General features: G+C 37.5%; 1 protein-coding gene across 1 annotated transcript; it reads left to right on the forward strand.

Annotated features, from left to right (window-relative positions):
• Positions 1-1,232: 1,232 nt before the first annotated feature.
• MEP1B (meprin A subunit beta) lies at positions 1,233-27,540 on the forward strand. Its single transcript, XM_013954752.1, has 15 exons — positions 1,233-1,295; positions 6,185-6,203; positions 6,385-6,435; positions 6,542-6,585; positions 7,629-7,707; positions 8,440-8,557; positions 12,863-13,041; positions 14,146-14,364; positions 17,551-17,703; positions 18,491-18,706; positions 20,675-21,142; positions 22,839-23,021; positions 23,536-23,881; positions 26,140-26,341; positions 27,372-27,540. The coding sequence occupies exons 1-15, from the start codon at positions 1,233-1,235 to the stop codon at positions 27,387-27,389; spliced, it is 2,358 nt and encodes a 785-aa protein (XP_013810206.1). The 3' UTR covers positions 27,390-27,540.

Genomic DNA, 27,540 nt, shown 5'->3' on the forward strand with positions numbered 1-27,540 from the left:
TAACTTTATAAGAAAAATAATATCCACAATTGCTGCTTTTCAGTAGGTCAACAATGAAATAAGCATGGGTCTGAGCAGCTAGAATTGTTGTGGTGTCTTCATTACTTAGGATCAACCAGTTCTTTTTCATCATCTCTGATACTTTAAATACTATGAGAAATGTTATTAACTGTAGTATTATCATTTTGGAATCTGTTCTCCAAGGAAATATCTGTTTACAATACAAAACCTAATTATCATTATAGTTTTTATGAAATCCTAACCAGATAGTTGGTCAGGGAAAGGTAAAGCTTAGCAAGTCTTATCATACAATTGCCACAAGTACCTTCAATTTAAGCATAAAAAGAACCTATGGCAATTTCAGCACTCTCTGGCAGTAGCAAATAGAGGAGATGACTGAAGTTTGGAAGAAACTAAAAGTCCAAACAATAACAGACAATGCAAATAGTACAATGGTCTTGACATTTCTAAAATTAATCTGTACCGAATTTATAAATAATCCGGAAGAATACCATGGTCTGATCTACTGTCAAGTACAGGATACTATCAACAGTAGAAATGTCATTGACTTTTCTAATACAAAGATCCTGAAATTTTGACAGATGTTTTCTATGTAGACACATTTACCACATTCACTTTCTGTGAAAAAAATATATAATTACTAATATACTAATTTCTTACCACCTAAGAATCTTATTTGTTTTCGGTCATTCAAAAGCTTTTAGTGCCAGCTTTATTCACAGAGTCACAGGATTGTCAAGGTTGGAAGGGACCTCTGGAGATCACCTGGTACAACCCCCTTGTTCTAAGCAGGTTTCCCAGGACCGTGTCCAGCCAGATTTTGAATATCTCCAAGGATGGAGGCTCCACAACCTCCCTGGGCAACCTGTTCCAGTGTTTAATCACCATTAGAGTAAAAAAGCTCTTTCTTATGTTTAAATGGAAGTTCTTGTATTTTGATTTGCATCCTTTTCTCCTGTATTTCCATTTCCTTGTGTCCTCCTGTATATCCATGTGTCCATTTTTTTTTTTTTAATCTCACAGGAGTATTTATAAATAGTTAAAATATATGTTAGTTATCTTAATATAATAATGGTGGACTTTACTTACTGGAATTTTTAAGACAAGAAAAGATAGGTAAGTTAATCGTTGATGGAAGGACAAAGGTTTTGATTTATGACATTTACTGCCTTAAATACCAAGTGGGTCTGAAATGCTGACTGGATAACAACATGGGCTGGTTTTCTGTGCCTGTGCTCCTAACTTGGCTTCTTCTTCAGGTGGTCTGGAGTCAGGTAAGAAAACAAAGGATGTATATTCTTCATATGTTGAAGTGCAATGTAGCTTAATGAGTTTGAGAAGAAAAGACTTAAGTATATAGCTATTGCAAAAATAAGAATTCTGTCTAATGGCTGTGTGGAAGACAAAGGAAGAGAGATTTCTGTTTTCTTGGGGTCTTAGTGCTGCTATTTTTAATAGGTTCAGCTGTACTTCAGAAGATCTCAACTTGCATTCCCATCTAAGCAAAGTTTCCCCTAGTATTCAGAGTAATGTTATCAGGATAGGAAATATATTTGATGCTGAAATTGGCATCTTTTTAGCCACTGGATATGTTTTCTCCTGACTCTGTTCTCTGTTCCTCCAATCCAGCTGAACTATTTTATGACAAAAAGTAACAATGACAGTTTTGAGAATTTGTATTTCCTGTCTTTTGTGGATAGATGTAGTATTTTGCTGATGTGATAATTCATTGTAGTTGCTAGGAATTTGGGTGATATTACACAAAATAATTGGAGAACAAAAACCAGTAGATTGTTAAAAGTTCATTTCTGCTGTTAATAGCTTCAGGGTAATTTACAGAGTAAGGTATTACTTATTGTGGCATTACTTTAAGTGGAATAGCCTTATCTATTTTAATTTATGCAACTTAACTGTCTGATCCTATGAATCCAACTCCAATAACCTGATGTGGGAGTCATATCTTCTTCCTCTCCACCAACAGACACTCGTACATGTCTGCAGTCGAGAGCTCAATCCCGTATCTCCAGCTTTCCCATAGTTCTCCTCTATCCTCCCCTCCCCAATACCATACTTCCCTCCTGTGCCTGCTGCCCACCACAACTCCCTGTTCCCATGTTCCCAGCCTCTTGGAAACTCGGGTCTCAGCCTTGTTTAGATTCCTCTACAAGGCTTTTGTAAAGCATGCAATAGGTTACGCAGGCTGCTGCCAACATTTGCAAGCTATCACACATCAGCTGACTCCTAATAACCTGCCCATGTGTGAGAAGGTGGCTCCTGATCACCAGGACTAGTTTTATTTCCATAGGCATTATTGCCAGGAAGAGCTTCTTTTGTGTTTCTGGATGTTAATACCAAAAGTTGTATAGTTTAGAGAAAATACTGATAAGTTAGGGTATCTCATCCAAGCTGATTGACTATGCTCCGTCTGAAGTCCCTGGTGAAAGAGGGAAATTTTCTTTGGGTGATTCATCACATCCTCAAATAAACGTCCAGCCTAGGTGAGGTGGGGAGATACCAGCAATTGTGGATGTGCCATATGTATTTTAGGGACAAGATGAATTACTCGTATGCAATTAGCTATTTCTTTCTCCACTGATTACTGAGTGAGTCTAAATAACCAGCTGAGACTACATACCTAATTTTTTGTATGATGAAAATAGGTGAGATGTTTCCCACCCAGTTCAAGATGCCCATGAACTCGTAGCAAGTTAAATGTGTTCACAAGCCATGGATTTACCAACTTTTAATGAAATTTAATTCATATGGATTATGTTGTTTCTCCAAGGTTAGGGACCAACATTATAGATGTTCAGAAAAATATTCTGTGTAGATTTAAAAGTAGTATTAGATTAAACTAAGTTAGATTTCCCCTTGGTACACCTCAGTTAATATAACCTTCCTCTGTGTGTGACTGTGAACTGTGAATCTGTTATTTATTTACAAAACTTTTAGAGACTGGAAATGCATTTAGTGGGTCTCAGTTGTCAGGCTGGTTTTGAGACCACAGCTATTTTTGGTCAGATCCAGCTGTTGCTACTCACGCAAGTAATATTTATACACACAGATACCCCTTCTGAAACAGAGTATTTTACTGCTAAGATTCACAAGATGAAAGATCTAGCCTTATTCAGAAAGAACTAGAAAGGAATGATCAATTCCTTCAATATAAAACATTCAGTAACACTTTTCAGACACTGAAGACCAGCTTGGATTTCAGTTGATCACTGGAATTTGGTATCCTTTGGTAATGGACTCACATTTTGTTTTATGCACCATAAGTGCAGCTGGACTGACTTACATTGATTTCAACTTCTGTTTTATGAGCTTTTGCTACAGCTAGAGGAGCTTTTCCATGAGATAGCCTGGTTCTACCTTTGGCATGGTTTTGTTTTCTGATTAGTAGATTTAGGGACATTGTAGTTGATTATAATTATTGAAACTGCAGAGATATTTTACTCTTCATTAATGGTTATAAGTGCATTAAAAACTTCAGGGTATGATGCCTCTTCTCCATCAATGATCTTTAACAGAAAAGACAATAATGTATTTTTAATTTCTGAAGATTGTAAGCTTTACCTGTACTGTTTTTCTTCCATGTTAGTCAGATCTCTGTATGACTGGGATTTTGAAGAATTCTTGTATTTAAAAGCAAATTAAGTCTTCAAAATGTGTCTTATGCACTTTGCGCATGTATTTTCAGCTTGTTTTACAAGCTGTGATTTCAAATCTTGAAAATATGTGGACTGAATACTGTTATATGAATAACTTTTGATGAATAAACGAAATGTTAAGATGTAAGTGCAATAAAATTTCAGAATGTATGAGAAGTCTTTTGACACTACTGATAATATGGATGATTTGTCTGGAAAAGATAATTTGTTTTATTAAACAGTACCCTTATACGATAAGTCTTTAATTCTAAAGTTCCCATTCTTATTTCTTATGTATCAGAGTAAACCGCAATAACACCAGTTAACTCAGTGAAATGTGAGATCAAAATCAATCCTTTAGCATTTGTCATGTTGCCTCTGCACACCTCTAGAAATAATTTTTCAATGGACTCGGTGGTTTTTCTAAAACAACACTGGGTTTTTAAGAGTTGGATATCTTGAAATCTACCAAAATTTGAAGCAACCCAGAACTGTGAAGTACTGGTTCTCTAATAACATGATTGTTTCAGGAGAGATCAGGTCAGGAGACAGATTCTGCTCAATGGTTTTTATTGTAACTGAAATTTCAAGGTCAAAATCCTTCCTTTATATCGGAACAATATGCTGATGGTAGATTTCTTTAAGAAAATTAAAAAGCCAAAGAAGAACGTGATTAAAAACTGTGTGGTTTTGTATAGTATAAAGATATTAAGCATTCGATTATGCCAACTCATGCCAATTAGGCGTTAACTATGTTAAAACTATAGATTATAGCCTCTACTTGGTTGGGCAAAAAATATTTCCCCCTCTCTTAGGCAATCAGAATAAATGATTAAAATTGGAGAAAAAATGTAAAGCAACAATTTTAATTCATTTTAGTTCAGGTGAATCAGAATGTTAAAATAAAATTTTGACCTTTTGAATTTACAATATTTTACTGTCTTTTGCTGACTTTTTTACGACACAGGCATGTCAGATTGAAAACACAATCTTCCATTAAAAAAGACAAAATAAGACATTCTGACAGTTTCAGAACTTTCTTTCTGAACCTATTCCAGATGAAGAAATTTAATTGAAATTAAATTTTTTATGCAAATGGGTTAAGTTTTGATAAGAATCCATATTTTTAACAACAACAAAATCTCAGACACATCCCGTCATTTTTAGTGCTCTCGGTTATGTTTCACCTCAAAATTGTTCCTGTAATTATGTGCCAAAATTCAGGTCTAGAACAACATATGCATTTTAATCTCTGTTGAAATTTTTGGCCACATTTTCTTATCCGTTATACAGATGGTAGAACTGACCGAAGTTAATACTGTTGTGGACTGCATGGACTTTATTTTTAAAGTTTTTGAATATGCTGATCTTCTAATGTTCATTGCTTTTAATGGACATTGCGTATGGTTCACATGGTTAAAAAAGGTCTCAAATATTGCATACAAAACTGCATGTAGGAAAGATAAGAAATTATTTATACGGAGAAAGAAAAACAATCCAGGGGAGAAAAAAACCTATAGTAAAAATAAAACTAAAAATCCCACCCTACCTTGCAGAATTGCTGCTATATCTTACCATTTGATATATCTGTACCATGTATTGTCAGAGCTTAAAATTTGAGGGCTTTTTTTTTTTTTTTTTTTAACCTTCAGTTTGTGAGCTTCTTTTCAGACTCAGGAAAATAGGACTTCTGATGAGAAACAGGAAAAAAAAAAACAGAAATAACTGCTTAGAAAGGTGGTTTACGATTTTACTCACTGCATGAGATGTAGTTGCTTAGTATTATGTAAAGTGTCTAGCCTAATGAAGAAATATAGATTATATTCTATGGGCATGTTAAGACAAGGAAAACTGTGCTATGTATATTTTGCTACGGTTTTGCTCTGATCCAAAATTTGTTTTTTGCATTGCAGAAGCAATCTTTAGGTCGGTGCTGTTCAGGTAGATGGAGCCCAGATAAAGCACTGACTAGGGTCCGAGGAGACCTGGGCTCTCCATCGAGTCCTTCCAAGGCTCACTGTGCGACGCTGCACCAGGCCCTCTATCTCTCCATCCTCAGGTTTAACATGGAAATGCTTAAAACTTTCATAAAGTGCCCAGGAACTGGCAGGAGAAAAGTTCTGTGCAGCACCTGACTAGCAGCAATATTTAATTTCATAGAAATTATAGGCTCTTTTTTCCAGTTAGTGAAAGAGCGCTCAGCAGTGCTCAAGTCAGGAGAGAAAAACAATTGCAAAAACTTTACAGAAGCAGTAGTGGGTGACTTGCTTTTTACCAGTGCATACCGAACTTGGGCAACCTGAAGTGGGAGAACTCAAAACAGTCACACAAGCAAATAAACATTTCCAGTCAAATGAGAAAACAATGGGCCCGTCACTCCAATACAATGCAATGCACTAAATGCTGTTAGTTGAGCATAAAATGCATCTCTAATACCATTAAGAGAGTCATGTTAGCCACCTTTCATTATGCGCATTCTAATAATATCTTTTTTTTTTCTCTCTCCTCGCCAGCTTACTCCGGAGACGACTGGTGAGTTCAGTTTAGAGTTCTATTTGCATGCATGGGAGGCAGGCAGCAAAAACAGCTGCTCATAAACATAGGACAGACACAGATTTATAATTACTGTTATTGTTATTGCATTAATTTTCACACTTCATAAAGATAACAGCAAGGGCTCATGTCCTACCTCACTTGTCTTTTTGTTTTTCAGAAATAGACTTAGATGGAGGAATTGATCAAGACATCTTTGACATCAATGAAGGTTTTCTTTTTTTAAATTCAGTTTTTCTTTTAAATGTTGCGTGATTTTCATTTCAGTAGCCACAGGTCAATACAATAACTGACTGTTAATCTCCTCTTCCCTTTAGCTTTAGGACTGAACCTTTTTGAGGGAGACATCAAGCTTGATGGGGTGAGTGCAAATATAAAATATAAAACCAGAACTGTGTCAATGACTTATGCAATATCAAGTCTTATGGGCATGAAAATGATTAATGCAACCTGCTTGTACTAATGATAAATGTGGTTTATGTAACAATAAACTGAAAATGTTTGGGGATGGATTTCTACAAAATGCCATAGATAATGAAGGAGTCAGGTACATTTGCAGAAACATTATTCAGAGTAAGATCAGCTCAGCCATTAGATCGATATTATTAACTTCTTGTTTCCTTTACTGTGGCTTTTATGTTTGTACTTTTAAGAGATTCAGCAGCATTGATCACATCTAGACAGGTTTATACAGAAGTTTCTTAATTTATCTGAACAATATTTATTATCAGCCAGTTAAATTTACAGAAGAGTGCTGCAAAAACTTCTTCATTATGTAAATAGATTCACTAAAGCCAAAGGAAAATTAAATCTGTAAATTATATCACATTTTAGAGCACCTGTCCAGTACCCCTATTTACTCAATAAAATAAAATATTCACATAACAAACTATATCTCAACGATTCCTAGTAGAAATACAAAAAAGCAGTTTCATCTTGTTCCCCTGAAAGTCAATAGTGTTTTACACTCCCTTCTGGTGGACTGCTTCTGCTTGGACATATCAATGGCAAGGAAAGCACTTGTTAAGGACACAGGACACGTCCTTGCATGTATGAAAAGTTGCAAAATTATTAATATCTATGCACATTTTAATGCTTTAGATTTTAATGCCTCCTATAGAAACTGAAACTCTTCTCACCCATCCATCAAAATTTAGGTAATCTACACGGAGAAAGTGCTGCAGAAATTGGAAGCTCTGGTAGTAGGGAGTGAAGGCATTTCAAACCCAAGCCTTAGATCTCTAAGTGATCTACCAGAGTTTTTGAACTCTTTGAGTTGTTATATATCTTATGGATTTGTAAGAGACATAATGCATGCTTTGCAGGTTAGCGCTGTTAAGCTATTTTATTCCCTGATCCTATATCACTTTTTACCGAGGACTGCATACTTATTTTCTTTTTCAGATGCAGGAACGAAACTCCATCATTGGCGACCAGTACCGGTGGCCCCACACTATTCCCTATGTCCTCGAAGACAGCCTGGGTACAGTATTTGCCCTTAACAATGTCTATATGTCATTTCAATTGAAGTGTTAAATGCAGGTTTGTAAAATCCTGAGATAGTATGGCATCCTTTCCTCTCCCCACTGCCATGCTCTAAGTCTACAGCAGGGCATTTCGCACAGAGGATTAGCTCTGGGTACACAAAAACAGGGTGTATCATTTTAGGGTCGGTGCTGGAGTTGCACCTTTCACAGGTGCCTCTTACCCTGCCATTGCTACAGCTCAGGTGAGTCTAGGAGCTAAACCTTTGAAGGGGTTGAAACTAAGCTAGTTTCTTAGAGGAGATAACCCAGGAATTAGCAGTTCAAGGCCTGAAGAGGTCCTGTAAGAGATTTGTAACTTGCAGGTTGCACCAGGTAAAATCTGATGTCTTCATTCACTGTTTATTTAATGGTTGCTCAGATAAATCTCAGTAAAGTAAATGAGAGCATTTACAGAAGTAAGACTCATGCACTATCATGTATTATATGCTCATAAAGTCATATTTTACACATAAGTACCAAAACATTGAAATAAAACAAAAGAAAGATAAAACATCACAGCAGCCTAATTTATGATTTTTAGGTACCTACCCGAGTCTTAATCTAGCAAAAAGCCTACTTATTTTAATTAAAGATTGCTGGAGCAAGACCTACCCTTAGGACTTGCTCCATAGTGGTAATAACACAAACCTATTGGCTCAGTATTGACAAGAACACTGTTTGCTTTGCAGAAATGAATGCTAAGGGACTCATCCTCAAGGCATTTGAACAGTATCGACTAAAAACCTGTATTGACTTCAAACCTTGGGAAGGAGAGAAGAACTATATATCTGTGTTCAAAGGAAGTGGGTAAGAGGAGTAATGTAAAATAACTCTCATCCTATTTGGCTACAGACTATTTTCATGGCCAGTATTTGCTCTTAACCCATGTGTCTGATTTAAAAAAAAAAAAAAAAAAAAAAAGCAAAAATGGACACATCAAAATGTAAAATTATAAATGGGGAATTGTAGTAGCTTCCAAATCAGATATTATCTTGGTAGTAATTAACTACTACTTGCTGATATTTGTTTTTAAATATAAGATATAATAAAGTCCTTAAAGGGTTAATTTTCTTAGCATAGTAAAAATATCTGAAATAAACCAATTATTTTTCTGCCTGACCTTTGGCTATATGGAATGTCACTTTCACATGGTCATTCTAAATATACCTTATTTTTAGAAAATAATTTCCTATAGCAGGAATGTGGTGGTTTTAACTAAGGGACAATGAACTTGTTTAACTGTAACAAATAGAATTGCATTTAAACAATGTCACGTCAGCACTGAGATATAATAATATTTCTAAATGCTGCCCAACACTGAGACATTTTACAGGGGGTTCAGTTTATTTACCTCTTTGGATGAATTATTATGTTATTCCACCTGAAGTCTTATCAAATACCATTTTAGTAATGAAGTCAAAATTGCACCAGCTGCTTCCCTCTCTAGGACAATTTCTGTCAAAACAGTGCATCAAGAACAAATATACTCTCCACTCTATGCTGAACCATTTCTTTCATGTTAGAAAAGGAGATCAAAGAAATCTTGATGGCCTGGTAAGGAAATTTACTTGTCGAAATCATTTACTCCTATAAGCAGGACTGCATCCATAAATGGAAGATGATTGTTGAATAATAGAAATGTTCCCCTTTCCCTTTAGCTTGTTCTGAGGTATTTGTAGTGGATAATTGCTTCAAAATTTCTTCAGTTTCTGGCTCTCCGTATATTCTGCTCTTTGTGATGTGCACATGACATTGAAATGCAACCCTGAAAGCTGTGAATGTGGAGACTAACAGAGCACTGCATTTCCCATGCTAAAATCTCTCTTGGCTCTTTGAGCTGAATGGAAAACTCATACAAGGCTAAATTCTGGAGTCCATAGTCACGCAAAAATATCCGCTGAATTTACTAGAAATTGTATCTGAAAAACAACTACATGTAGCCTATGCTAATTAAGAGGCCTCTACACAATATTTTGTTTTGTGTCTCCATTAGAAATAGGTGGGTCATGGTGATCAAGAGCACAGGTCATTCCAGCTGGGTAACACCTTGCCTTCACTGCCTAGTGTGTTGCTTGCACTGATATGTTTCTGTTATCTTAGCTGACATATCAGTACAACTGTTAATGGTCAGCAGCATTTTTTAGAAGACTGGAGCTACTCTCCACAGTCTCCCCAAAGTGGCTGGCCGGTTTCAGTGGGCTGTTTTTGGACTGTACAAAGGAATTTTCAGAACCGACCCCGCACTAATGGCCTTTCCCTGCCCTCCGTTCCTATGTTCTGATATAACGTGACAAAGTGAACTGGGGTAAACCAACCAGTTTCCACTCTGACCTACCCAATTTTTTTTTTTCAACTATGTCTCCTATACCGGCAGACTAAAAAACCCAGTCCAGAGGGTATAGTGCATACAGAAGCACAAAGCTCCTAGAGACACCAGCCAGATTCATAAAGTTTTATCACACCAACAAAAAGTCAATAAATCCTCTTTGCCTTTTTGAGCTTTGCCAGCATCTATAAAACATACACAGGGAGGTGGATAAACTCCATGTCAAAGATTTGTAGTTGGTCGTAAAGTCCTTGTCTGGGTTGTCCTTTTGAATTCAAAAGAAGTCAGCCACAAAAGAGAACAGCTGCAATTTTGTTGTGTTGACTGTCCTGTGTAAAAGTAAGTGTGCAGGCTCTGATACATATACACAGTGTCATCAGCCCAGTGCAAAGAAAAAGCCCTTTCCCTGCCCACATTGTTTATCTAAAATGTGCCAAGTCTTGGCTACTGCCTGTATTGTGTTTACAGATATATGTATTTATTGTGCTAGGCAAGTAGAGATTGTGTGAGGTTTTCTAGCACTGTACAGATTATCAGTCTTCTACATTTGTTAACAGTGAGAGAGCATATCTTTCCTAAATAACCCAAAGAGTCAGAAATTCTGTTTACCCACCATTACACTCAGCCTTTTGCTTCAGCCTTCTCTTCAGCTCTATGCATTTGCAGCAGAGGTTAGACCATGGATCTATTTAAAGACCTTTTCTTGACTCCAGCGTGTGGGCTAAGCAATATATATGAGGGATGATTTGGATTACAGAAGTGGCAAGATCATCAGATGTGGCAGGTGCCTGCAAAGCACACAGGACTGTTTGGGAAACTGCAATGAGTGTGCCATTTCTCCCTTCTCTTCACATGAAGAGCAGGAAAACTAGCATGGCAAGGTAGAATTGTATGGTTGGCAGACCAGGGGGAAATCAACCCTGTCTCTAGTATTTCCAAAAGGGAAGTCAGATTTTCATGGAGCTCTCCTGGGAGGTCACTCCAGCTCTTTGTCACTGTGGTACATGGCTAAGGGAGTCCGTATGGAGGTGGGTTGATACAGATCCCTGGCTAACCAGCTCCGTGCTGGTGGATCAAAATGTTTGTGCTCTCATGCTTTGGGAAGTTATTTACTTGCAGGATATCAGCATAAGAAAAAGTGCCTGAAATAACAGGTGGCTCTTAGGGAGGGGGATTTCTAGACAGTATCAGCACTACTGATAGCATTTATATGCTTTCAGTTTGTTTTCCAAAAAGAAGGCTGGTGAGGTTTACCAGAGCAGGTACTATTCCCTGCTTCAGTAAGGTCTGGTAGAGCAATTACCAATGTGGAAAACATTGAATCTGAGGAGATGTGGCTCCAACATGCTTGGAGAAACTGGGACTTTTTTCTTGTCTCTTCCCCCCTCCTAAAGACATTGCTAACATGTGGTTCCAGGTGTCCAGTGTTTTGCAGTGCCATCTCCCACTTACACAGTTTTATTCTCGGTGCTGAGCCGCACAGAACATGCATTTACTCCCTCTGCAGTTGCAGAAAGATGGTGTCATAAGCATTTGGTAGACGGAAGGCAAGGGGAAGCTGCATCCCCCCGTCATCTGGATGCTAATTTTGCCAAGTGTCCTGGATGTCCTTGTGGCTGTCCTGTGCTCTGCACAACAACTGTGAAGCCAGACACAAGGACTTTGTTATGAAGTGAACCCAGAACTCTAACAGACTCTTTCTATGGTTGCACAACCAGAAAGAGCTGAATAATCGATATGAGTCCTTGTTCAAGGAAAGCCAGGGAAATTATAGGTGCCAAATGTGTTCTCTTCCAGACCACATGCTGTGATTTTAATGAATAATCAATAGTTAAGGCCCATGTGGCTTTGTGGCAAGAGAAATACTGTGGAATATGTTGCACTAAGTTACAGGGCTCTAAAGTGCCTGGTGTGCTTATTTTTTAAACTTCTGGGGTGATAGGATTGCAAATCCTAAGGGATATTTTGTGCCTGATTAATTTTATAGACTTCATTGAGTAGGTGTTGATTTACTTGCTGTATAAAATATCAGTTTAAGTGTAACTCTCTGTGCCTGCTAGTTTGTGAACATGGGGTGCCATTTTATTGGTCTGTGCAGATAGCTCACTGAATATTATTCTTTAATAAAAACTTTCAGCATAGCTGTGGTTTTCCATTTCCTTTCAAGTGAGTGGTCAACAAGTGCTCTAGCACAACTCACGAATATCTAGAAAGAAAAGAACTTATGGAAAGCCAACCATCCACAAAGTAAACATAGTCACTCAAAAGAGTACTTTGTTTGTCCCAAACAGTCACTAAACAAAAGGCCAAACAATATAGAGAGACACAATGGCAGAGATGAGAATTTATGCTGACATTGTTTACCTTAAAATAGGGATAGTTTCAGTGTGCTCCCAGGCAGTTATTGCGGCACAGTTGAAGAGCAGCAATTAGTTAATTCACAGTCATTTGATTGCCTTAAATCATGTTCCCATAGTCTTTGATGTTTAACAGGGTATCAATGAAAATCCTCATCAGTTATTTCTGTCACAAGTAGTTCAACATTTTTCTACTAAAGAAAACCCATTAAAAGTGAGAGCTGAGGAACTGCTTATTCATCAAAACAGCATTACACACGAGAGGAAAAGATCCAGTAAGGAACAGATCAATGAAGAAGTGCTCTCTGTAGCAAAACATAGCTTTAACACTCAAATTAGAAGTATACCTATCAAATAGATGGATTCTGGAGTTCGTATGGGGATGGTATGTATTTCACGGATCTGTCTTTCATTATATTTCAATATTAGTTGCTGGTCCTCAATAGGAAACCGCCAACAGGGGCTGCAGCAGCTCTCAATTGGAGCCAACTGTGACAGAATTGGGACGATTCAGCACGAGTTCCTGCATGCACTGGGATTCTGGCACGAGCAGTCACGGTCCGACCGGGACGATTATGTGTCAATAGTGTGGGACAGAATTCAGTCTGGTAAGTCATTCCCCTTGCTTTCCTTTCACGCTGTTACATGTGTTGTAGCTGTGGAGCCAATTTCAGCCAAACTTCAGCAGTTAGAATATTCTCTCACCTTGACTTATTTTTCACAACAAAGCACGTAAATAAATTAAATACCAAGTGACATCTGTTTGGGACAGAAAGCCTTATTTTTTTGTGGCTGTTGTTATTATTTGTATCATGGCCATTCCCAGAGGCCTAACTGGAGATCTGAGTCCCATTATGCTAAATGTTGTACAGTGGAACAACAGAACAGAATAATGTCATTTCTTTAAATGGATACTCTAAAAGCAGTTTTACAGTGGGAGCTTTTTACAAAATAAAAGTAATAAAAATGAACAAAAAAATCCCACCCTGAAAAAGCCAGTGCAACCAAAGCCAGTGGAAAATCTCCAAAGAAAGAGCTGATCTTTCTCTTTCTGCCCTGCCTCTAAGCACAATGCAGAGTGGAGTTGCCCTTTCAGGGTCTCTATCACACAGGCAGTTACTTGGGCAATGCAGCTTTTGAATTTAAGTATTAGGGTATTTCACACAAGCGTGATAGTTTGCACAGGGTTCCTCAGGGCTGTTTTTGATAACTGTTTCTTCAGCTTTTTGTGATCCTCTGTGTCTGTCAGGCAGTGTAAAAACAAAGTTAGAGAGGCATTACTGCAGTTGCAAACTGTATTAACTAGAGTACTGAAACAGTATGCCTACTCTTTTGAGTATCTGTACCCAAGAAGATATGTTAGTAAGCTGAAAACAGAGAAGAGTAACACGAATAAGAAGTCTAGGCAAGTTTCATCTATTTTGTTTCAAAAAGAGGAGATAAACAAAAACTTATCAAAGTTTATGAGTAGCTTCATGGGGGAAAGATTTCTGATAGCAAAAAAGCTTTCTTCCATTCACTAGAAGTTATGTCAGGTTCCAATGGCTGAAAGAAGCAGCTAAATAAATCTGAAAAAAATAGAATAGTTTTATGGAGTAAGTACAAGCAAACGATTACAAAAATATACTTGTGAATCTGATGGATTCTCTGTCATTTAAAGCCTGTATGTAAAGAGGTGGTCATCTTGGGCAATAAAGAATTCTCCTTTTTAGGTAAAGAACATAATTTTAATAAATACGATGATAAAACATCAGACTCCCTGAATGTTCCCTATGACTATACTTCTGTGATGCACTATAGCAAAACTGCATTCAGGAATGGGACTGAACCAACCATCATAACTAACATACCAGACTTCATTGACGTAATTGGACAGCGCATGGATTTCAGCGATTATGATCTCCAGAAATTGAATCAGCTATACAACTGCTGTGAGTTTCTCCGTTTCTTTTAATTTCTCTGCTTCTGGTATTTGAAAGAAATGAGGGTGATACATACATCATGCTGGACTCACCCAGGCACAAGTAAAAGAGATGTTAACATATTCGGAGAAGTGAATTGTGTTAAAAACACCAGAAATAATGGTACAGCTAGAAATAACATAGCCCTCATGCAGAAACATGGCTGTGTAGCAGGGTTTTCCATGCAATTTTATTTGACCTTTAGTTAAAAACCAACTTCACTCAGCAACTGATTTTTGTTCATCCTTTGGGTGGCTGTTTAAAATGCATGCTTCTGCACAAGCTTCCTCTCCCCCCACCCATTATTCCCCAGCTGTTGCTTCAGACACTGTACAGAAATGAATATTTTTGTGCGGCTGTTATATCTACTCAGTTCTCATTCAGTCTGTGAGACAGTGTGTGTTCATTCAAACAGATTATGGACGTTTCTCTGAAAAAAACATGAACTTTTTAAAATCTGGTTTTAGTTTCAAACCCAGTTTCTTACAACGGTGGTCAAAAGAATTATTTTGCTCTTGTGAGTTTTATTTTAGAAAGTTGAATGAAAATAAGAGACATAGAAATACAGATAACTCTGTTACCAAATGGAATTGTACTTCTGTAGTTGTGACTGTATCATCAAATGTGCTCTGGCATTCAGATGAAACTTTTATTTCATTACCTCAGCATACCAAGCAGCAAGTAATGTTTTACAATTATATTTTAAACCTCATTCTACAGATATATTAATTAAAAATCCTACTGGTTTATTAAACCAATGCATTTTGTGTGTGTGTGTGTGTGTGTGATTCTGACAAGAATATTTCTGTTTGTGTAAGTCTAAGCTGAAGACACACTTATATGCATTCCTAGCTTGCAGCACTTGACATACAATCAGTTAGGTCTTATAAAACTGTCTAAAGCTAAGGGTGCCTGTAACAGTGGATGGGGTTCTTCTTCCTCTCCATTATTCTTACATGCTTTCATCATTCTCATGCATTCTATTAATACTTCATTAAATTTTACTTTTATTCTTAAACCTTAGTCACATTCCCCCTGGTGTTGAAATTAGTCCCCTCCCAGCCATGTTGAAATTAGTGACAAAACTCCCACCACCTTCAGTGCAATCAGGCTTTCGGCAGTTCCCCAGTCTGTTCCTTGGCTTAGTATGATGTGTGCAATATTCCCAGAGCCATAAATGATCTCCAGATCACCCAAGATTTGCCCAAGTGCCAAGGAAGACTTCACAGGTTTCACCCTGACTCACCTGGTTGCTAAACTGACCCTTTCAATTTAAAGGAAAGACTGAGAACACCAAACATGATTTGAATGGTAGATGTCCTCCCAAAGGAATGAAAAAGTCTCCTTAAGATTACTTTTATTGCTGAACAAGATTTAAGGTTAAGCTGAATTCCTGCTAAAAACGTGTATGGTTGGGAATTGACATTAAAAATTGGAAACTTAGTTTTTAAATTGAAAAAAACCCACAGCATATGAATTTGAGTAAAACTTCAGATCTGTACTGATATCTTCTTCAGGATTGTCTTTCAGTTCATAGTGAAAAAGGTAATTTCAGCATATTTTCCCCTTCTAGCATATTATTTAGTAGAACTGGCTATGAGATACTCCTCAGCCATTAGAAGTCAGGGTGCAACATTCATCTCCCATGTATTATCTTCCAAAATGGTCACTGTTTTTTTTTTAAGTAAAGTCCGGCCTTTCACTAAATGCCTAGAAATTATATGGCTTTTGGTGCAGCTGGAGTTCAAAAACCCCCTCAGTGCCACCTTTCCCTATCTCATCAATTAATCTAAGAAATACACTCTATACTATTGGGCCTTGCTTTTGTCTTGCTTTTGTCATTCAGTTCATCATTAGACATTAGATAACAATGGGCACTTTTTAATTGAAGTAGAAATTAAAGTGTATTTTGATTTCAAAGAGTTCTTTCATCTAGTAATTCTATTTTTGCTTACCATCTTGCTTGTGCGAGGCTGACTGACGTTCAAGCTGTTTTTCTCCTCGTCCATTATAACCGTGAAAGCCAAGCTGAGCACATACTTGGTTTTTGCAGAATCATATAAACAGTATATCTTGAATGATATCAGTTATACAACACTTATGATAACAGTCCTCTAGAGGTTGTAAGGTTAACTTTCTATGAGGACAGTACAAAATATCTCAACAGTACAACTGATTTGGCAGCAGTTCATACTTAAGCACTTCCCTGTACTGTAGTGCAAGTGGTACATGTGGCATGCCATTGAGGTTGATTTTTGTGATACTCAAGGCCCTTTTTATAGTGCAATGAAATCTTTAAACCTGCCACAATATTTTAGACATAGTTTGAAAAGCAATAACCATGAAGCATTTTATTAATGTAGCTGTTTTCAAATCATGTTTGCTGTTACACAGAGCTCAAACATGGTACCATGGGAGACAAATCTAAGAACAGAGATAAACCTGGACTGTAGCTTCTCTTACACATCCAGAGTCAGCTTTAGACAGAGAAAACATTTTATACAGGATTTTCCCTTTCAATGTACTTGCCATTTACTACTCAACTGCATGGTCTTCCTTCAGTTAATTTCTTCCTGGTTATATGGAAGAGAGATCTTCAAAATGAGCTGAGATAGTCACTGGTCTCAAATTTTGTCAAATGTTTTTTTCAAATAAGCTTTTGAAAATCAAGGCTTGCGTATTGCAGTGAAACAGGTGCTGCTCCACTGTATTTCAAAATAAGCACTCCAGCTGAGGAATTAGGGAAACTGTCAAAATCTGTGGCCAGGTGTGGACTAACTTGAAGAAAGCAGAGGAGCGAATGGGAAGTCCTCAGACCCTTTGGCTCTGTGATGGCTGGTGGGTTGGGGCTGTTATTGGCGTTCCTTTTATAAGTTAAAGATGTGATATGATAATTAGCTGGCACCCTTCTGTGCTTGCTAAGTGCCCCAGTATGGCCCTGACCACATCTTATTAGCTTCAATGTTAGGGGCCAAAGGCAATGAGTTGTTGGGCCTTATACCTGTATATGTTGATGGTATTGGAAACCACTGATCATTTTGTGTGTTTGTATTTCTTAGTCTCTCACTGCTCTTGGCTTTGGATGCCTAGAATTAGAAAGTATGTTATGTAACAGGGATTCACAACCTTTTTTTTTTTTTTTTTTTATTGTTCTAGCCTCCTCCCTAAGCTTCATGGACACATGCAGTTTTGAACTTGAAAATATATGTGGTATGATTCAAAGTTCAGATGATAATAGTGATTGGCAGCGTTTGTCTCAGGTTCCTGCTGGGCCAAATATTGATCATACCAATATGGGAGAATGCAAAGGTATGAGAAAAGACTGTTCTTATCTCTCTGGGAAGTATTTTCTGCAAAGGCATGTGAGTTGATTTTGATCTCGGCCTTGTTCTCAGTTTATTTGTTGACAAGTTACAGTTAATTTTTTAACTAAGCAACATAAACATACTTAGGGATATCATGTGACACATTCTATTTTCTGCTTATTTAGGAAGATTGAATGTTCTTATCTCTTTTGGTCTGTTTTCTGGTCTTAGTGTAACACCATCACAGGAACATAAAATGTTCTAACCTATGGTACAGCTGCACCAGAAAGACTGTTGCTATAACAAGACATTTATTTTTGAATAATTGCTCAGTAAGTCTTTGGAAAGGATTGGTATTTAGAGATTGTATATGTTATCAGGGCCCAGGTGAACAATTAATTGGAAATAAAGCCAATTATTTCTGAACTCATCAAAGAAAACTTCATGAATTCGGGAGCCTAAACCAGTCCTCCAGAGTGAATGTCAACTATAAGTTACTGGTACTGGGTAAAGAGTTAAACTGGAGAGTCCATGTTTTTGAGTACAAATTGCTAGAGACAACCAAACGAAGAAAATTCGTTCCAAGGAGAAAAATTCTGCCTCTGAAGAATGCAAGCGGGTAACAGTCCTCAACCTGAAAGACTGGATTTGTACAAGGTCCAGCTTATTGGGACCCCAACCTGACTATGTCCTCTAGCATTAATTCAATATAGTGCTAAGTAATACAGGTGCGCAAGGAAAATTTTATTTTCTCTCTCCCCCATCACTTATTTCTCCTGTACTTTTGACAGATTCTGGCTACTTCATGCATTTCAACACCAGCGCTGTAAGAGAGGGAAGCACAGCTGTCCTGGAGAGCCGAATTCTGTATCCCAAAAGAGGCTTTCAGTGCTTGCAGTTCTATTTCTACAACAGTGGGCACGAAAGTGACCAGCTGCATGTCTGGGTCAGGGAGTACACTTCAGCCCATCCCAATGGTACTTTGAGACTCATTGAAGAGATAAGAGGTACGGATTAAAATTGCATTCTTGTTTAATGTGTACTCAATATCCTTTTCAAAGTACTGGGGAAAAATGTTATAGCAAAGTGACTCATCTCCTAGTTTTATTCTTTGACTTCTTCTCTAACTATACAATTGATTCTCCCTTGGTGAGATTATGCTTGATGGATCCTCAGTCAGTCATTTTCCTCTAATATAATAAATTGCCACAAATTACACACTCTTGCATTATCGAGATAGTTCTCTCGCTAAAATAGTTGGAGTTCCATGAGCAGTCATTTTAACTGTTCGAGAATTGCTGGTATCAATATCAACAGAAGTAGCTGGTCATTAGAGTAAATTATGATGAATAAGGCACTAATAATAAAGAAATGAGAAGTATAAGTGCCCTGGGCTACCTAAGATATCAGTTTGAAAAAGGTAAATAAAACTCAGCTTACTTTTGGGGCAATGTTTGAAATGACTTAACTGAAATACATGGCAACATGTCAAGATTTCAGTTAGATCCTGAGGAATATCATGTTCCTGTGTGAGTTAGGAGCCTATGGTTTATGGAATGAGCAGTGGAGGTCAGTCAGTAGAAAAGAGCTCTTTAAGCTAGATTTGCCAAAGGTGCCTTATCATTAAACTACATTCTCAAATACTTACCTATTACTTGGTCTTCATTACAGCTACAACTAATTCAATCTGCTGGCTACATAAGGATCTGAACAAGTTCTTTTACAAAATAGATATCAAGTCCTGCCTCTCCTTTGTCCCTTGAGGTTCAGCTACTACTAATGCCTTTTTTTCTTGTCTTTTTTCTTTTCCCTCTTTTCTTCACCTTGATGCTTTCTTTATCCCTGTGTGCCATCAGGAATCCTTAATATAAGTGTCAGGGCTGCTAAGGGCAGAGGTGGATTTCAGATTAGTCTGAGCCTTCCAAATGGAAAATAGTGGCATGCTTCAGTTCTTGGTTTTGAGTTTATTTTTTTTCTTCCTAATTATAACAACAGTAATGAAGAAAAAGCAAGAAATTAAGACTCATATCTGAGATCCTTCATACTGTGGTTAGAATTGCTAGGAACATTAAACATGAATTCTATATTTGGGATTGGCATTGTTTATTCCAAAAACGTATGGACCTGTATGGTCTTCCTGTATGGTCTTCCATGCAGGTGAACATCAACTAGACAGCAAAAGGCACTGTTTTGCTGTGCATATTATTTACTAAGGATGTCATACTTTAATTTACCTTACAAGACCCTTGTCCAGAGGTCTTTGTTTTTGTACAAACTGCTCCTGGAGTCAAGTGGAATTTCCTAGTGCAGGCACTTATGGATACAGCATCAGACTCGCACTAAGGTTATGTTGCATGAAGTAGATTTTGCAAGTGACTGGCTTTAATTGAACTTAGTACCATTAATCATTTGATGTGTGAGTAGTGCTTCTGCAGAGGCAAACTTCCAGCAAGCCATTTAAATATATGAGAGCAAAATGAACAAATCTTGTAGTTCTAGTCTCCCAGAAGCCTCTGCAGCTTTTCTTGTTGAGATATGTTGTTATTCAGCTATTTGAATATATCTTGCTCTTAATTTTTTCCTTTTTAATTATACAGGTGACAGCCATCTTTTCTTTGTGTGTTTAATTATCACAACATTAGGACTAATTTAATGCCATGTTCTTTAAAAAATATAAAATACAAAACAGCCTTTAAAACCATTAATACTGTTTTTACTCAGATTAAAGAGCTGCTAGGCATAAGTATTAAAACTGTAGAAAAATAGAAGTGAAAAATACAATCTTGCATTGAAAAAGTCTCAAGAAATATCACCTCTTTTAAATAACTCAAGAGTAATATTTAAGAGGGAGATGTTCCAGAACCTCAGTGCTAGTGGAACTGGGAAATTCCTACACAGCGTTGGAATAGGCTCTGGAGACCTGGACAGTATTTGACTGCGCTGCTGACTTGGAAATCCCAACCCCTGTCTTTCAGGTTCACCTGTGGATTACTGGCAGCTCCATCATGTTTCTTTGAACGTCACAAGTAAATTCCGGGTTCTGTTTCAAGGCATAAGAGGAACTGGCTTGTCAAACGGAGGCTTCTCTATTGATGACATCAATTTGTCAGAAACACAGTGTCCCCACCATGTCTGGCATATCAGAAATTTTACGCATCTCCTCAACACAAGTCCTGTAGGGACAGCAGGAAGAATATACAGTCCACCTTTTTACTCCAGTGAAGGATATGCTTTTCAGGTTGGCTTGTATGTAAATGGTACCAGTGATACCCCATTTAATTTGGCAATCTACTTGTACTTGATTTCTGGAGCAAACGATGATCAGTTGCAATGGCCCTGTGCATGGCTACAAGCTACCATGATTCTGCTGGACCAGCATCCTGATATTCGTCAAAGGATGTCAAACCAAAGAAGTGTAACAACAGATCCTCTAAAATTATTAGGTTAGTTAAAAACAGATGTGATATCCAATACATATAAAACACAGCAAAAAGATAAGTAGTCAAATTTTCTGTTTGTGTAAATTAGTACAGTTTTTTAAGCTTCCAGAGAGTTACATTTGCTCACAGTAACAATACAATTGGTCTACGGACAAGAAAAAATTGAACAAATAAGTAGGTTAAGCTGGGATTTCAGAGGTGATCTGCATAAGGAACAGGTGGGTCATCCGCTCCTAAAATTTCTTCCATGTGCTCTGTAAAGATGCATTTATACATGCTGTAAGGAGAATGAAAGTTTTCCAGAAGGCTTGAAAAGAAAAATACTGAGTTAACAATATACACAGTTGATATCAGATAAAAGTGTAGCCATTAAACAAATTCCCTCCTTCCTGGTAAAGGGAACACTAGTGTCAGTACTAATCTCCATATGGACAAGGTACTGATTCACATTACATAATCTGTATTTGTTCAAGGTGTGACAAGATAAGGAGCAATTGTCCACAATAACATGGAAAGGAGGCAGTTTAGGCAAAGATATGACTCTGAGAACAGGGTAGGAGTCTCTGTATTATTAAAATAAAACCCCATATTCAGCACTGGATAAAGATTGGATTTAGGCCAAAAACACTTGGTGCACTGATATAAGGGTTTTACCAAAAGAAACAGACTCTACCACTGCATTAGTTTCCTGGGCTTTCAGACAGTGACATTAACAGAGGAAGGAAGGCACCAAAATGTCTAAGTCACAGTATTATTAAAAAAAAACAAAACAAAACAAAAAACCTGTGATTTACATTAATTTTTCTGTGACAGTCTCTAATCGAAAACAAAGCGTGGGTAATCTAGCATGACTAAATGGCCTCCCTTGTAAGTGAAAGGTTACATCCCCCACAGAGGGTTGATGTTTTCCCTATGATCTCTGCTGTTGTGGACACAGTGCTCAGCCCTTTTCCTTCCCTCATACCCTGGACTTTGCATTGTGTTTGCTCTCTGCCCCTTCTCCCTTGTTTATTCATACACTGCTGATAGTCCAAGATTCCCGAGAGAAACCTTCTGACTCTTCTCTAACCAGGACAGACACTGGAACACGCAGTTTCTTCTCCTTGTGTGTGTCAGAGACTTTCATAGACAACCAGGCTCAGCTTTGAGATTCAGAACTGGGACTGATGGAGGGGACATCAGCAACCTGTGACCTTTCAGGTTGTTCAAGTACCTCTGGTCTACATCCAAAGGATGCTCTTTCTTGAGAAGCACTGAGTTAATACATTTTACAGATAATTCATGTGCTATTCGTCTTCTTGCCCACTACACTTTAAAGGAAATAAAAATACAACAGTTTTTCAACTAGCGCTCTGATAACCTCATCTTCAGCAAACTCTTTTCTCGATACTTCAGACCAAATACAGACATAGAAGTAGTTAATTGGCTTGTGCATCTCATCATTGTGAAATCTCAGACAAAAAATCTACAAATATTATAGGCAGGTTCAGCATTGCTCCTAATTCCTGGCTTTCACATAACTTATCTGCTTTTCCGTATTCATAATATCCGTGAGCAAATAAGTAGAGGCAAGCAAAGTTAGTTGTTGAGAGAAGCCTTAGTTCTACTCTGTAGCAAAGATTATCCAAGAAAAGTGGGACCCTTTCAAGAAAAAAACTCTCGAGCGGCCCCACATTCACATGCAGTTCATTTTTTCCAGATTCCTCATCAAATTATTTTTGGGATAGACCAGACAAAGTGGGATCAACAGCTTATTTTCCCAATGGAACTGCATTCATGAGAGGTCCAGGAAGTGGAACAAGTGCATTCTTAACTCATCAGAGACTTAGAAGCCGCAACTTTATTAAAGAAGATGGTGTTTATATTCTTTTAACAATAGAAGGTATGAAAACATTGAGGCAGCTGATGTTGTTTGTAACACAATAAATATACAGTGTGACATACTAAGTCACTAGTGCTGTAGATATAAATACACATGATGTACTCATATATGAACAGTTTTGGGGAGTCAGTGGGACTACTCATGTTGCTAAAGTCAAATCATTTTCTTAAATCTGTGTGTTGCCTAAATATGTGTATATCTACTGTGTAATCCATTAATGTCACGTGTAGGTTAAAATCTAGTTGTATAGTATGATGCTACTCCTGTATGAAATATTTTTAACAGAATATTTTGAATAAAATTGTCTGTTTCTGAAAAATGTAAAAGTCAATTTTCAACAAACAGCATGCTCCTGAAAGTTAAAAAGGCTAGTTATTTATTTATTATACCAGATGAAGACAATTTAGAATAATTCACAGGTTCTTTTTCTCTTTATTATTAGAACTTACCATTAGAATAAGAGAAAAAATAGCATAGAGTGAAAACTTTGTATCTTTTTGTTTTTCTCATGCAGATATATCACATCTACTGTCAACTCAGCCAAGTGTTTCACCCACCTTTGTTATGAATACTTCCAGTGCCAACACTATCAGGCCTACCTCCACCACCGCCTCCACCACCAAGTCCACCGCCTCCACCGCCAAGTCCAGTGCCACCACCGCCAAGTCCACCGCCTCCACCGCCAAGCCCACCACTACCACCAAGCCCACCACTAGACCTACCACCACCACAACACCTGTCACAACAACCTCTGTCATCCTGCCTGAACCCCCAGAGACAGATATTCTGGATTCCTGTCCAGACAACCCTTGTGAAAATGACGGCATTTGCATTATTGTAGATAAAACACCCGTGTGCAGGTAACTGTCTTTATTCACTCTCAAATACAATTTGTTGACAAGTAATGAAAGCCTTTACTAGAATAAATCTTTGTTCCTAATGAAAGGAAAGATAAACTATAGTTAATTAAGGTAAACATTTCCAACTGCTACTGCAAGAGACTAAACTTACAACCAGCCTGGGCAACACAGAAGTTCCTAGACTCGACATTTGACTCTTTTGAAGTATTCTGCTTGACTTACCTATAAATTATATCTAAAACATACTTATTATTTTCAGTAATGTATTAGTCCAATATTATAAAATGGACTATACTTCTTAGAAATCCCTACAGCCAAATTTAAAGGATATAAGAGTTAAGCATAAATGCAGATGAAAGAAATTGGCATTTATATCACTAGAAAATACTTTTTAATATCTCTTAGTCAGGAAGTCAACAAAGGCATTAGTTCAGAATTTGGTTCATAAATATCATGTAGTGCAAATCATGACCATGAATTACCAAAGTGTTGCAGCTTGCCTTTGAAACTAGCGATGAAGGCTGAGAACTAAAAAGATTGTTTGACCTGGAAGAAAATGAATAACAGCTTTTATTTAATTCTCTGTGGATTCACTTATATAACCCACCTGGTGATTAGTATTGTTCCAGCTCTCAGATGAAGTCTGAGGCTGAAGATAGTAACAATGTACTGTGAAGTTGTGCCAAGGCAGGTAGACTGCGGGAGTGCTGCGAGGCAAATGTCTAAAGGCCGAGAACAACAAGAGGCAGTATGACTCATTAAGTGTTATATCTCCCCATTTAGAAACCTTTTAAAAACAATTCTGTAAGGGGGCTTGTGCAGCACATCAGAAATGGGTCGTGAAAATGTCAAGAAGCTGTTCCAAGAAGAAGAAGAAAACAATATCATGCAGAACATTATGCTTGATTTCGAAGTTTTGAAAACAAAATGTTATTTTCTAACATCTCTGAACTCTTTGAAGCGCTAGTGCATATGTGACCTATTTTCCTTCATTAAGAAGTTGTGACCTCAATTTCCCCTCTGATTTCTTATTGGGAAGACTAGAAGGGATATGATGCATAACTCCCAGTTTAAGCCTGATCACACAAAGTCCCCCAATAGCCAATAATGTTGCAGTGCACTGCAAATAGATTCATTTTCAGGGTGGAGAACATAGTTTTGAATAAATGGTGTAGACAGGAACTATAGAAAAACAATAACATAAGGCACAATCAGGGTTAAAAAAGATAGAGACAGGTGAGAACTCAGCTGCATTGCACATATATGTTTTTTCAGTTAGATCATTGGGACCATCACATGTTCACTGTATAATGCTTTTTAGGATTAAACAACCTCCAAGCCTTGATTCCTTCACCCTATCCAGCATCACTGTCAGCTCCAAAGTAGGTGTTGGTGTTGGAATTCTCCCACATAAGTTTTGGTTCAGCTGCCATCTGGTCAGGGATGCTTTGAGAGTTTGGGCTGTGGTCTTCATCCCATTTACCTCACAAGGTTTAATTGCTGCATAAGATGAGCTGAGAATTAAAAAAAAAAAAAAGAGGAATCAGAAGCATGAAGTTTGCTAGAGGATGGTAAATATGACTTGATTGGATAACAATAGCAGTGTAAAGTTTCTGGACCAATTCCACTAGGATTTTATTCAACTCCTCACTATAAAGGCTTTTTTAAAATTGACTGAGTGAAGGAAATAGAACATTGTGTAAAAGCTGAGCATGACAAAAGGCAGAATTGCATCAGGATAAGAAGGTGAATTGGTAATACTACAAGCAAATACTGCAGTGATAGGAGTCCTCGTAACAGTATCAATTTCATGGAGTAGGAAATGAGTTTTCTAACAACAAAAGTGCTATAAACTTAAAGGAAAAGGAAGCAGATAAGTGGAGTGAGTGATCTACAGGGCCTCTCTATTGGTAGCTGAAGATGACCATTCTGTGGCAGTGGCTTTATAGACCAGCTGCAGCTATGCCTTAAACAATCAAAAGGATCAGGCTGGTATCTGGATTTTCCCACAAAGGGTCCCTGTGAATAGACAACCTGTAGAACAGGGGAAAGCTGAAGGGAAAGTAGCAAATCCAGATGCATATCTGTAAGGAGAGGAGGCCACTCATGACAACTTTAAAATAGAAGTCCATTTTAAGATAGTTTCATGATGATTTAGAATATGGAAACAGTCCATCAGGGATAACAATTTTTTAATTAGCCCTCTTCATTCCTTTAACCTTTAGATGACACTACATGTTTGTTCTTTTATTTTGTAGATGTCCAGCAGGTGATGATTGGTGGTACATGGGAGAAAAGTGTGAGAGGAAAGGCTCAGCTCAAGAAAATATTGTAATAGCTGTTTCTTCAACCATAACTGTATTTGTTGTTATGCTTATTGTCACTATCACAAGCGTAGTGTGCCTTAAAAAGAAATACAGCCAAGGAAAGGAAAACAGGGAGAGCCTGACTCTAGAAGAAGTAAGTATTTTGCCTCTTTCATCAAAGATATAGATACTTTCTAAAAGTCTTTTTGCAAAAAAAAAGAAACAAACAACCTTCTCCCAAACAACAGCACTGATTTCTTGCATTAGGAACAGTCAAATTCAGTAAAAAGTAAATTGGAGGAATTGGAGATTTTTTTAAGTCTGGAGACTCTAACTTAGGAATTAAAAAACTCTATTAAATGCAAACAACAAAAAGCCAGTTCATTCAAATGTGCCCCCACCACTCTATCTGCCCTGATGGCATCCCACATTAAGTGGGAGAGTGTGAGTAAATGTGCTGATTTTCAATTTTTAACTGACTCTGTCTTTTGCTTAGTGGACTTGCATTTCACCTATTACTGCATTTTATACTGAAGCTCGCACCTTAAAACACCTGGATCACTGTATAGTGGTTAAAAAAATAAAAAACCCACAAAGCAAAACAAATCAAACCCCGAAACCCCAAACAAAAAGCAAATCTGAAAAACAGTTTCTCTGTTCAATGGCCGTTCTTTTTGCAAGGGACAAAGTAGCCATAAAAGCCAAGGTCTAGGGAGAGGTAAAGGAAGGCAGCAGGTTAGAACTATTCTGATGTCTGAATCAGAAGGTAGTGAGTGTAAGAGATATTTTGGCAGTTTTTGATAAGAAGTTTCATAAAGTCTCAGGCATCCAGACTCTTCTTTAAATCCTCTGATTTCCAAGTCATTCTTGGAAAGAGCAAGAATGACATAACTTAGAGGGACTCACAAGATACAGGAGAAATTTTGTAAGTGAATTGAAAAGGAACTGCCTTCCATTCCTCTCTCACTGCCATTTTGTATTTTGTCCGAATATTCTGTGTGTGATGTTCTGTTGAGGTGCAGTATGTCTGCCCATTGTCTCACACCTAGCACTGTTACTTTATGTCTTTCCAATAAATTATTTTGGTTTCTTTCCAAGTAATGCTCTCACATTATACACATATTTCCCTTCCACACACACTTGTCTCTCAGGATGTGATTTTTTTTTTTTTCTTCCCCATTTAGAGTAAAACAACCTTCTGAAGATACTGAAAACAAGCACCAAAAACTCAAGGTGGACATCACTGAAAAACCACAACGACATCTTTATTCTTCCTGTTATCATTATCCCAGCCATCATGCTAAATGTTTGTAAAGTCTGGAAAATAAAGCACCATCTGGATAAAATACTCTG

The sequence above is a fragment of the Apteryx mantelli genome, chromosome 2 (assembly GCF_036417845.1).
Source record: "Apteryx mantelli isolate bAptMan1 chromosome 2, bAptMan1.hap1, whole genome shotgun sequence".
Classification (NCBI taxonomy): domain Eukaryota; kingdom Metazoa; phylum Chordata; class Aves; order Apterygiformes; family Apterygidae; genus Apteryx; species Apteryx mantelli.